The following is a 13,352-nucleotide window of genomic DNA, read 5'->3' as shown; positions in this document are numbered from 1 at the left end:
ACATACTGCAGTAAAACCTGTCTTATTGCCAGCTATAACACCCCTGAGCTCATAAGTGCTGTAAAATCAATGAAAGTCTGGGACGGGTGTGATAAATCCTGTCATGTCAACACTCTGACATGGCTCCAGTACAACTCAGCCCTTTAGTGTTAAAACATCAGGCACGCCCACTGAGGCCGCTCCTGTCATCTCAATACTTCACAAATCCTTTTGCTAATTGCCTACTAATGGAAACCTCAACTATTTCCATCTTACACCGTCTCACAGTCAGGTGGGAAAACTTTTTTTTTTTTTTTTGTATGAAGACAGATATAAATCACCAAAGATCACTGGCTTGGTAAGAAATGCTCATTGAATTTTAAGAGATTCCAATCCAATCATTTGCCATTCTTTTACAGCGGAACAGTGTCAGACTGGTCAGTTCTCCTGTGGAAGTGGTCGCTGTATACCTGAATCTTGGCGCTGTGACCGCGACGATGACTGTGGTGACATGTCAGACGAGTCCACTTCCTGTAGTAAGTCACTGACTTCCTGCTTACTTTTTGGAAATTGTGAATTTTGCATTAGCACCTCTGAGGTTCTATCAGTCCTAGCTGATTTAGCCACTGATCTTGAATCACACACCGTAGCTGCAGCTGTCTGCTGGATTTTTTCTCCCAGAGAAGAGCAGCATATCAGTATTCAGAACATGGTAACCAAGCAGATTCTGCCAGCCTCTGACTCTCTGCTTTTAGAAGCAGAAAGGGAAATGGGGACTAAACTCAGATTCAGGGGCTTTTAAGCCTAAGGTGGTAATACAAATCCCTCAGTGAGTATATGATCTGAGGTTACCACAATCACATCCTCGACCCATGGAGCAGACGAGAGCAAATAAACTAGGCTATACATATGTATAAATATGTGTCTGCTGTGAACTTCCCATAGCTGATTTTGTGATCTGCAGTGTAAATGAGCTGTAGGGCCTTCTCAAAACGGTGCTGAAAGCTTCCTTTGTAAGATATATGAAATATGTATTTTTATATGTATTTTTAAGTATCTGTATCATTTGTGTACTTTTATCTTGTAACAGGAATAAGGCTACTGTGCATTATTTCAGTGTATTTCCTTCCTGATTTCGAATACTTGAGTGTACAGCAGTATAAAATGGCATGAATAATTTTATCTCATTTCCTGGTTATCATGCACAAAGTGAATATCATTACCTTGAAAGAAGTGGAGAGGGAGAGAGAGACTTTGTGCAGAGTTATTAAGATCAGGGGACACTTTGCGTTTCTTTTTAATCCTGCACATATTGAATGTTTCTCTCAATCAGGCTCACAGAAGGCTGTACAGTGTAATGTTTCTGCCTTTAAACCTTCACACCTTGAATTACTTTATTCTGTTTGACAACAGTATGCTTGAGACTACAGTCATTGCATAGTGAAGGCATCATCTGCTAAGTAGATCATGAGATAAACTCCTATTAGATATACCTATGAAAGCAAGTGTCTGCAACATCAGCGTTAAAAAGGCACAGACATCCTGGCATACTACATCACAGAGTACAGTAAAATACTACCCGTGAAGACCTTTAAATGGCCTCCGTGTTCCTTTTCACCTTAGAGGGTAAACATGCTGCTTTCTAAAATCTTCCTTACCAAGTGCAGCAAATTGCTCTGAGTGCAATTGTGCCTGTTACCTCTGCTGCGTCTTAAGCTGTCTGAGCACTCTCCCACACAAACCGAGTCGGTGTAAGCAGTAATTAAAGTGCATGCTTGGCTTCACTTAATCATAATCAAGCCAAGCTGAAAGAAGCATATTCTCTGACACATTGTAGCCTGTGAGTTCTACTGCATGGTTGGAGCTTTATTGCCATTGCTGCACTGCGGATCAAACACCTGAAGCACAATGGCTCTGGGATTCCAGTCTGATGCTTATTCATATTCCATCACAATTCTCCAGACCTTTCTGTCATCTAACATTTTTGGGATTCAAAATTTGTGGGCCTTTGAGTGTTTTACAGTCATTCAGACATCATGTTCTCTTTGTTTAGATTATTTGAGATAAGCAGACAAAGCACTTCAAATAAGAATTAGCATTACATGTGGGATACATACAGGGAGGAAAGTGTTCAGTTAAATATAAATTATTTGGAAAAAAAAAAGTCTGCTTTGAACAATGATAGACCTTATTTATTTATTTACTTACTTACTTACTTACTTACTTACTTACTTATTTATATAATCTGTTTGAGTGCTTGTTTAATGTTCAGCATGAGAATAACAATAGTCTAGGCCTTAAAGAAGCAGTTTTTTTTTCACAGGCTAAGGTTAAAGATTAATGTGGGAATACATTTAAGACACAGGAAAACATAAGGGTAACAGAGTATGTAGGTTATTGAGAATCACTATCATACACATCATACACTGGGGAGGGAACAGGACTTGTCGGGGAATAATCAGTAGGTGATGGGTAATATGGTGGTGTGTTTGTAGCAAGGCTACTGTCATCATCAGAGAAAAGAATAAACAGGCCCTCCACAGAGGTTATGGGAGACAGATGAGCCTCAGTTTGAGTAGAAGCATGAGCATAGGTCACTGATGGAATGATACGATAAGCGGGAGGATGAGAAAACCCTTGGGGTACAGGTGAAGAGCAGACACATTCCAGATGAGCAGTAACGTCCACTTCCAAATGTGCTAGCTGATGATGTAGATATTCACCGAGACCTGAGAGATTGAGGAGCTGAGAGAGAAGGTCCAGCTGAATGAGGGGCGTTGGTCAGCTGGATAGAGAACAGGGAGAAAGAACAAAAATTTGATAAAACAGTAGTGGTAACACATATACATGTACAAGCACATGCAAAGAATGTAAGAAACAGGTATCAATACACTGCATGGAAAAAGCATAAAGTTGAAAACACACACACACACACACACACACATACACACACACACACACACACACACACACAATGTTTAAGAAACACCAAAAACATATAACAAGTTTAGGATTAATGAGAAAAACATCACGTGGTCTTTATTTGATCTTCAACTGTCCAGATACGTCTGTGCATAGGATCAGATTCCAGGTTTGAGATGCTTTTCTGCTTACCATCGTTGTAAAGACTGGTTCTTGTAGTTACTACGGTATAACCTTCCTGTCACCTCTCTCGTCAAAGTGTTCCACTAGAGTGCACCTGTAGAAATGTCACCTATTGAATGGGGTTTTGTTTTCCCACCATTCTGTCTAAACGTTAGAGACTGTTGGAGCCATGGGAGCGAAATTGGCCATGCTCTCTGGGTGGGAGGGATGGCATACTTACTCTCTCCTGTAAATCACAGTGACATTAGCCAATCTGTGGCTGTGAGCTCGTGAATGCTAAGCAGGGTGTTCCACCAAGTATGTTACACTGTCTGTTGATGCAACATGAGCTACAGTTTGAATAGATGTGGTTGGCTGGCTTTACATTTCTCTGAGGAAGCATATGTTAGACTTAGCCCTTCCTGGTTGGTAGCTGTCAGACGATAGGGGAGAGCAGGTTGGTGAGTGTAAATTGGTAGGTGACCAAATTAAGGAGAAAATCAATGGAAAAAAAAAACCTCTAGATATTGTCCTGCATGAAAATCCCAAGAGATGCGTTTCTGAAATACTCCAACGAACCCACCTATCAACAACCTGCCACCATCAGCGATCACATTTTTCCCAATTCGAATGTTTGATGGGAACATTAACTAAAGCTCTTGACCTGTATCTGCATGATTTTATGCATTAAGTTGCTACCACATGATTGGCTGACTGGATAACTGCATGAATGAGTAAATATACAGGTGTTTCTATTAAAGTGGCCTATAAGTGTTTTTTTCCCCCCTCTTTTATAAAGCATGTGCAGCAGCTAGAATTATTACTCCTAAAATCTCTGGTAGCAGCCCAATATTATTTTAGTTGAGACATTGTGTAAGCACTGGAATTATAATAAATAAATAAATAAATGAAAAATAAGAAGCAGAAAACGTCTGGGTTACACAGGTAACCCTGTTCCCTGAGAAGGGAACGAGACGTTGCGTGAGGGAGACCGCACGCCTCATAAGCAATTATGCTTCCACTATCCAATTAGAGATGCACTGCTTCGACACAGCATCACCTCTACTGTCACTGCCAAAGCAGACCAGCAGCTGCTCAGACTTACACCACTGGCCAGAGCGGTGGACTTAAGTGCAGAGAGCCCTTACTGGACACATCAGTTGCATCCTCTCTTGTTCTGGTGTGAGGAACAGAGGAGGGCAGAAAGCTTGCAGCACTACTGGTTGGGCAGCAGATGTAGGCACTTTATTAACATAATCTGGCCTAGGATATATGAAGGCCTTGGCTAATCCAGGGGCAAAGTCAAGGCAGGAAAGGAACAATAGAGAGTGCTTGTAGATCTCCTACTCACTTGAGATGCCAGGGCCAGCAGAAGAGCTACCTTTAGAGCCAGATGTTTCTCTGAGGCTGACTCAGACCCTGATGTAGAAGGAGCCAACCCTGCTGAGAAAGATCCTTGTAAGAACTCCAGGACTGTAGCTATTGCGCAGTTCACTAGTCTAGCTGATGTTCTTCACACCACGAGACAAAAAGTCACCACTTGAGCACATACAATTTCTTCGTTGATGGTGCTGTTTCATTCAACATGGTCTCTACAACCTCAGTTGTGAGACCAGAATCTATGAGCTGGTGCCCCTCAGGGGCCAGACCCACAGTTTCCATAGTTCCAGCTGAGGGTCATAAATCAGCCCTCTGGCTTGAGACAGTAGATCCCTGTGGGATTCGCTGTGGGAATCTCCTAAGGAGTGCTGTCCAGTAGGGATATTATCTCTGAAAACTATATTCGAGCTGGCCAATAAGGTGCTACCAGCAGCAGACATAGACAGTCTTGGCGAACCCTCGCTAGAACATGTGGGAGCAGAGCGATCACGGGAAAAACGTACAGATGTGACCTCGGCCACATGTGCATCATGGTGTCCAGCCCCAATGGTGTGGGAGGAGTAAGAGCAAACCACAGCGGGCAGTGTGTTGTCTCCTCGGAGGCAAACACATCCACTTACGCTTGGCCGAACCTCCACCATATGGACTCCTCCACTTGTGGATGGAGCCTCTAATCCCTGGGCCTCAGCCCGTGCCTCAACAGGATGTCTGCCCCCACATTCCAGTTGCCCAGAATGTACACTGCACTCACTGAAAAAAACTTTCCCTCTTCCCACAGAAGAATTACTTGCACCTGCCTGAACAGGGGGCGCGAACATAATCCTCCCTGGTGGTTGATATGTGAGACCACCGCTATGTTGTCTGTCACAACGAACACATGGTGACCTCTCAATTGAGGAAGAAAGAATTTCAGTGCTAGAAACTCGGCCGGCTTTTCTAGGCGATTTATATGCCACTCCAGATGCGGGCCGCTTCAGAGACTGTGAGTTGGACAGCCATCTCAGACCACGCCCCAGTCCGTGAGGGAGGTGTCTGTAATTACCATCTTGCGATAAGGAGACATCCCTAGTGTGTCAGGACCGTTCCTCCTTTGTCTGCTTGGCTTTTATGACCATTCTCAGATCAGGCCTAGTAACAGACTGTGATTGTGGCCACCCGGTTCCCCTGGCTGTCTGCGGGGGAAGGCCGTCACACTCACCTTCTGTACTTCCCTCACACTAGCACTGGTGAACTTGACACAATAGGGAAGGAACTGGCTGAATGCCGTTGTATGTCGAGCTCACTCAGCAGGTCTGTCTGGTAAGCCTGCAACTCTGTACCATTGTATGTAGTGACCCACAAGCAAGACCAACTACCGCATAGGGCTAGCCCACCAACACCGCGGTGGCCTACAAGGCTTGGATGGCAAAGCCAGCCCCCCTAAATTACCTGTCGTTGATGAAGAGAGGTAGCTCGCAAGCACCTCCTCCAACTTCAGCATAGCTAAATAGCCGTGCCATTAATTCCCCTCGATGGCCGATTCAACTGACATTGTGGTGTTATAAATGCGGCTTATGTAAGGTTTTCCCCAGAAGCAGGATATTTTGTCATTCACTTCTGGAAAAAAGGGAGTTTTCTGCAGTGTGAGTGAGATTTATTTTCACTGGGGAGAAAAAAAACTCATCCAGCCTTAGTAATCACGTCAAGCAGCTCTTTATTTGCTTGAGAGCTACTCTCAGTTTTTAGCACACCCTTCTGGCTCCTCAGAGTCAGAGAGGAAATTATTTATTATTAGTAGTAGTATTATTATTATTTTTTCTTTTTTGGCTTTCCATGGCAGCAGCCAGCCCAGATTCTCGTGGCTCTGAAAGGCAACTTCAATTAGCTGAGAAGAGAGCGAGTCGCGAGTGGAGCTGCCTAATTGTAAGGCGTTAACAATGCGCACAGTCAGGCCTCTCGAGGGCTGCCCTGGCGTGCCCCAACCCTAGACACTTCACACAGAAAGTGTGTGTGTGTCCCATGATGAAACGGCGGTGAAGCCTAACATGCTTCTTGAATTCTCTCTCACTCATACTTTCCTCTCTCTTTTTTTAAAGGGACAGAAAAGTAAAGAGATTTCTTTTCTTTTTTTTCAAAGAAAAATTTGAATCTTTTTGTGAGCATTACACGAACGACTGACTGTCTTGCTGAAGATAATAAGGCTGACAGCGCGGTTCACAGGTGCCATTTTTATATCACGCGACACGCTTAATTGCCATGTCACCTGGTCACGGTAGGCCTATAAATAATCATAATGTTACACAAGCTTCAGATACTGGTCACGTGCGAGGGCGCTCCTCACAGTGTGTTGCTCATGCAACATTGAGTTCCTTTTGAAAGGGAACAAAATAAGGCAGTCACCAAAATCATGGGACTGTAAAAAATCAGGTTTAGTGCTACCGTTATCTGCAGTCTCCAGTAGTAACTTTTTGACATGACTTTTTTTTATCTCTCTCTCTCTCTCTTTTTCATTTTTGTAATGAGTTGTTCAAACTGCAATCTTGCTGCCTTTAGAAACTAATCTCGCTCGTTCTCTCTCTCTTGTATTTGCACCAGCACTTCACACTCAGCTGGACTCTTTAAGACATTCTCTCACTTGATTGTCTTGTGATTGGGTTAGAGGAGCATGAGACATAACAATGCCCTATAAGGAATCTTTTCCCAGACAAGATAAAACTTATGGATCTGTCTCTAGTGAGCAGTATCACATTTTCATGCTTCATATGCAGACAGCGGGTGACATTAAAGGGACACCCGGAGACTCTCTTGTACTGTGGGGGGATTTTGCTAATGTGGTTTGCATCAGCTTTATCCTATGATGAACTTTATATCCTGATGGGACTGGTCTCTTTCAGGATGACAACGTCCTCATCCACAGAACATGAGGACTCAGTGATTGATATGATAAGTATGAAATTGATGTAAATCATATACTATGACCTTCACAATCACCGGATTCCAACCAAGTTTTTTGAGTGAATATCTTTTGGAAAAATGGTGTTCATCCATCCCGTAAAGTTCCAGAGACTTGTAGTATTTTTGTCAAGGCATACTGAATCTGTTCTGGCTACTTTTTGGTAGCCCAACGTCTAACTACTACATTTATGTTGTTTTTTCCCCTTTAATTGGTCACCTGTCACGTGTTTAAAAAGTGGAAAGTGTTGCAGCAAAATGACAATCACATATAAAATTCAAGCTGTTGTTTGATTAATTGCTCCTGTCAGGGAATTTGGGCCAAAAAAAAAGAACTTGATTACTGATTTTATGTGTCATTTTTGTAAACCTCCATTAATGTAATTAGCACTAAGGATGTTGTCTGTAACAAACATTATTCATAGACCAGATCACAGGATAAGTGCCAAATAATGACACTGCTGCCATCTTACACTAAGTGGTTATGCAGCTATAATGTAACAAAAACAAGTCACATCTATCTAAATGGAAAATAATGGCAATAATAATTAATAAAATATTCAGTACCTTTATGTTAAAACTAATTAGAGTAGACATTCAAAGGTATAATTATAATAAGTTACATGAGTGGTAAAGGCGTAGCAGCATGGAAATGGACGTCCTTGTGTTGCTAGGCTGAACACTAATTGAATGACTGGTTTAGTGCTCACTTCTCATTGGAAAGGAGAGTCATGCTCCATGGTTATACTGTACAGATAAACATGCGGATGCTGAGTAATTACCGAAGTGTTCATTATCTACAGTGTCAAACTGTTGATATGTTTGGCTAAATGGTATGCCACAGAGTCCAAACCACCCAGCAGAGAGACATGTACTGTTTACACATCAGCTTGTGCACTCAAATTAAAATCACATCACTTTGACAGCTTGTTATGGATTTCTTGTTTTTGTTATAAAACTTTATCTTACTCCTGTTATCCAGAATATAAATAGAAAGCAGTAATTTGCATTTAAAAAAATCTCTGATGCATTACAATGCCAACATTAACCTATCATATATCCACCGATCAGCCAGAGCATTAAAACCACCTGCCTAATATTGTGCAGGTCCCTCTTGTGCCACCAAACCAGCTCTGACTTGTCAAGGCGTGGACTCCACAACACCTCTGAAGGTGTGCTTTGGTATCTGTCACCAAGACATTAGTAGCAGATCCTAGATTCAAGTCCTGTAAGTAGCGAGGTGGGGCCTCCATAGATTAGACTTGTTTGTCCAGCACAATCCACAGATGTTTGAACAGATTGAGATCTGAGGGATTTGGAGGCCAAGTCAACACCTTGAACTCTTTGTCATGTTCCTCAAACCATTCCTGAACAATTTTTGCAGTGTGGCAGGGTGTATTATCCTACTGAAAGAGCCCACTGCCATTAGGGAATACCATTGCCATGAAGGAGTGTACTTAGTCTGCAACAATGTTTTGGTAGGTGGTACGTGTCAAAATAACATCTACATTAATGCCAGGACCCAAGGTTTCCCAGCAGAACATTGCTCAGAGCATCACATTGTCTCCGCCAACATACCTTCTTCCCATAGTGCATCCTGGTGCCAGCTCTTCCCCAGGTAATCGACACACACACACACCTAGCTGTCCACATGATATAAAAGAAAACATGATTCATCAGACCAGGTTGCCGTCATCCATTTCTCCGTGGTCCAGTTCTGATACTCATGTGCCCATTATAGGCTCTTTGGGTGGTGGACAAGGGTCAGCATGGGCATTCTGACTGGTCTGCAGCTACACAGCCCCATACACAGCAATCTGCGATGCACTGTTTGTTCTAACACCTTTATAGCAATTTGTGCTACAGTAGGTCTTCTGTGGGATCGGACCAGATAGGCTAGCCTTCTCTCCCTGTCAGTGAGTCTTGGCCGCCCATGACCCTGTTGCCGGTTCACCAGTAGTTCTTCCTTGGACCACTTTTGGTAGGTACTAACACTGCATACCGTGAACACCCCACAAGACCTGCTGTTTTGGAGATGTTCTGACCAAGTCTTCTAGCCATCACAAAAGTCTCTGAAAATCCTTACACTTTCCCATTTTTCCTGCTTCCAACAATCAACTTCGAGAACTGACTGTTGACTTGCTGCCTAATATATGGAAGGAGATAATCAGTGGTATTCACTTCACAGTGGTTTTAATGCTATGGCTGATTGGTGTGTGGGTGTATGTGTATATGTATATGTGTGTGTGTGTATATGTATATATATATATATATATATATATATATATATATATGTGTGTGTGTGTGTGTGTTTATACAGCTAGACATTTTCTTAAAGATGCTCCATGATATTGCCTTCAGACACTTTCTTATTGCCTCAGACTATTTTCCACAGCCTCAGCAAGCTCTGTTTTCCCAGTTGTTCATGACTTATTTTTCATTAACCTCAGAGAGAAAACACCAATAATTCACTTTGACATTTTGTGCGACCTTCAGGGTGCACGGGACTTACTGTAAAAAAATCCTGTATGAGGTTGTTTTTTTCTTCTTTCTTTTCTTTCCCCCCCCTTCACAATTTTGTGTTATTTTCACTGGAATGTAGACAGTGATCTAGTCCATCTACCCATATTTGAAAAGACTACCATATTTGTTGAGGACAGAAAAAAAAAAAACTCAGAATTTAATCTGCTAGCATGACCGTGCAATCAATGCCATGGCAAACTTCTTTCGCAATATTTCAAAGGTAAATGCAAAATGAAAAATGGTCTTTCTGCTCCGGTGCATCAAAGAGACAGTGATATATTGGACTAGGTTTGGAGCATCTGCATCTTTGGAGTGCACAGTCCCCATGGTCTCCCTATCTGCCCACAGCCTTTCCCACGTGTGAGCCGCTTACCCAGTTTAGCTGTGCGAACGGAAGGTGTATCAGCATCAAGTGGCGCTGTGATTCAGGTGAGTCTATAGAGTTACACATACCATTCTGCAATTAGATAAGTGCAAAGCATAGCAGCTTGGATGTAGTGGAAATTGATAATTCTATTCAAACTCAGTTGATTTTAATAGCAGTAACTGACTTCCATATAATTCAGTTTCCTTTAAAGGTACTGCAAATGAAATGAGATCCAACTCTTAAAATGATTTTTTTTTCTGGCACTTATATTTTTGTCACTTTTTGTTTCTTTTCTGGATTAAACGTTAGCATAATATCAGATCATGATATGGAAGCAATACTTCTGAGGTGAGGGACTCCTTGCCAATATTTACTAACCAGTCCCAGTCCCTGCCTTTGTCCTATTGTGCGCTCTGTGTGAGTAGATGATGACTGTGGGGACAACAGTGATGAGGAATTGTGTGCCCACGCCTGCTCCACTGGTCAGTTCCAGTGTTTCACTGGCAGGTGTATCCCTGAACACTGGGCCTGTGATGGCGACAACGACTGTGGTGACTTCAGCGATGAAAATGTGACTTGTGCAGGCTCTGGTGCTGGTAAGGCACTATTCTTTTTAGCAGCTTACCTCACATGACATATTTCTACTCTCAGGTCTGCATTATCCTTTGATTAGAGCAAGCATCAAACATAGATGGTGCTTTTCACTGATTTTAAAACACATATGAGTAGCTTAACAAGCCTTTGAAATGTTTCATTCCCCCAGCGTCTGCGTAAAACAACTGATTAGCAAATTAACATGAAGAGCAGGAAGATAACCATCAAGTCAGCTGCTCATAATTGGCTTAGTGCTATGTCCCCAATTTGCTGAACATAAGTTTGAAACTTTCTCTCTCCCCCACTACTCGGCAGATCTGATCTTATCTGTGCTCACTGGAGAATGGCCCTGCAGATTTGAATCTTTTAATCTCTTGTAATTACCTCTGAAAGTCGAGATTGTGCCGCGCAATGCTTTCAGCTCACTAGCTTGTCAAAGAAATGAGGAAGCCATTCATCAAATGTGCTCCTGGAGAAGGCCTTCAGCCTCCTTCTGTCTCCAGGGGGCTGCCCAGCTTACTGTTTCTCATTGAAGGGCCCTAATCAGCGTGTAGCCCTTACTCTGGATGTGAGTAGTACTGGAGACACATGATCAAGCCTTAAGCAAATCAGCCTGTCACTGCCATGCAGTCTAGTTTAACTTTAGCACCTGTCTCAATGAAGGAGACAATTGAGAAGCTGCAATGTGCAAATTGGTGTTTAGTAATTAACTTAAATTAGTTAAATGTTAAATGAATAAATAAGTTAAATGTTTAACACACATCAGTTAAGGTCTACTTAGCACCTGTTGATTATCTGTGCAGAAAGCAAATCAGTGATGGACAACCTGCTAAATAAAAATCTTCAAATGACATCTTTGTTGATGGAATTTTTTTTGCTATTTTTACAAGATTACAAAACTAAAACCTCTTCTGGATGACTATAATTTAATTTAGTGTTATAAACACTGTGTGCAATGACTAGTCCATCCTTTGTAGAGCCATTCAAGTAATACAGTAAAACAACATCCATCCATCCATTTTCTATAAGGCTTATCCTACTGGGTCGTGGGGAACCTGGAGCCTATCACAGGGAGCATGGGGCACAAGGCAGGGTACACCCTGGACAGGGTGCCCTGCAGTACGGGAAGAACCTGCAAACTCTGCACACACAAGGCAGTAAAACAACACTAGACTGCAATAGCATGTAAACAGTCTGACTTATTAGTATTGTAGAATAACGTGTATTGTATATGATATCTCCTCAGTATTGCCCCCTGTGGAATGCAGCAGTGAGGAGTTCCACTGCCGTGCTGATGGCACATGTATCCCTGAGCGCTGGCGCTGTGATGGGGACAAAGACTGCGAGGACAGCAGCGACGAGAGCAATTGTCAAGGCATCAAGAGGACGTGTGACCCCCAAGCCAAGTTCACTTGCAAAAACTCAGGTCAGTTCAAGTGTTTGTAAGGAGTAAGGAGAGAGAGACTCTGTGACCTTTTACTGGTGCAATACTCCAGATATCCTTATTTGATATACTGCACACCAAAGAGGCAATCTGCATGCTGTGAACAGCACATTCTCTCTGTAGACTGAAAGACTAAGGCTAAGAATGTCAAAGTAAATCTATCTATCTATCTATCTATCTATCTATCTATCTATCTATCTATCTACCTACCTACCTACCTACCTACCTATCTCTCTGCTCTGGAACTTGGAATGCATAGCAAGGCATTTTGCCCGACACCATGTTCAAAGGAAATTAGTCGCAGTGAGACTGTTTGATATTCTACTTCATGACTGTTGCCTCAAAAACAGACAGTGATCAGTGAACAGCATGATAAAAGAACATAACTCATTAAGTGTTTTGTTCTTTTTTCTTTGGATTGCTGGCATGCTAATGCTTATACCAATGGTTTTCAATCCTGGTCCTAGGGACCCACAGCACTGCACATTTTGGATGTCTCTCATATCTGACAGACTCAGCTCAGTTCATGAATCTCTCTCCTAACGAGCTGATGATCTGAATCAGATGTGTTAAATAAAGGAGACACAGAAAATGTGCAGAGCGGTGAGCCCCCAGGACCAGGATTGAAAACCACTGCCTTACACTATATGTGTAGACCACTGGAATAGTAGCAGATTAATTGTGCTGCAGATTTGTTAGAGCTCTGCATTAGGCTGGAAAGCATTTTGGCATGATCGTAAAGATAAGCATCTTTAACATTACCAAACAATCAATACCAGATCAGAAACTGAAGTGGTTCATCTAATTGTACAGTTTTTTTGTGTGGACTGAAAATGTTAAATACTGCTTCATTTTTTTTTCTTTATTTTGCGACTGTGATCAGTGTGATAACAAGACCAATTTGGACTAATCACTGTTGAGAGCTGTTATATTCAGGATCCTTAAATTCTACCTTTCCCTGTATTGCTGATTTTTTTTTTCTTCACATCTTTTTACTTCTTTTGGGAATATCAATATGCTTACCTGAAAATACCCAATTAGGTTTGACAG

At 42.2% G+C, this 13,352-nt stretch overlaps 1 protein-coding gene across 7 annotated transcripts in view; it reads left to right on the top strand.

Moving 5' to 3' along the window:
* lrp1bb (low density lipoprotein receptor-related protein 1Bb) overlaps positions 1–13,352 on the top strand; it is a 329,687-nt gene that overhangs the window by 199,759 nt on the left and 116,576 nt on the right. For all 7 annotated transcript variants that reach the window (XR_008396570.1, XR_006982676.2, XR_008396571.1 and 4 more), the window contains exons 18-21: positions 399–515; positions 10,246–10,326; positions 10,690–10,860; positions 12,105–12,284. Coding sequence is in view for 3 of the 7 variants with exons in the window: in XM_047156107.2 (XP_047012063.2) it covers positions 399–515; positions 10,246–10,326; positions 10,690–10,860; positions 12,105–12,284 (549 nt within the window). In the remaining 4 variants the exon portion in view is untranslated. The remainder of the gene's footprint in view (positions 1–398; positions 516–10,245; positions 10,327–10,689; positions 10,861–12,104; positions 12,285–13,352) is intronic.

Source organism: Ictalurus punctatus, chromosome 6 (genome assembly GCF_001660625.3).
Source record: "Ictalurus punctatus breed USDA103 chromosome 6, Coco_2.0, whole genome shotgun sequence".
NCBI lineage: Eukaryota > Metazoa > Chordata > Actinopteri > Siluriformes > Ictaluridae > Ictalurus > Ictalurus punctatus.
Note: the sequence above shows the minus strand (reverse complement) of the source record. Positions and strands in the feature narration are given on the sequence as shown.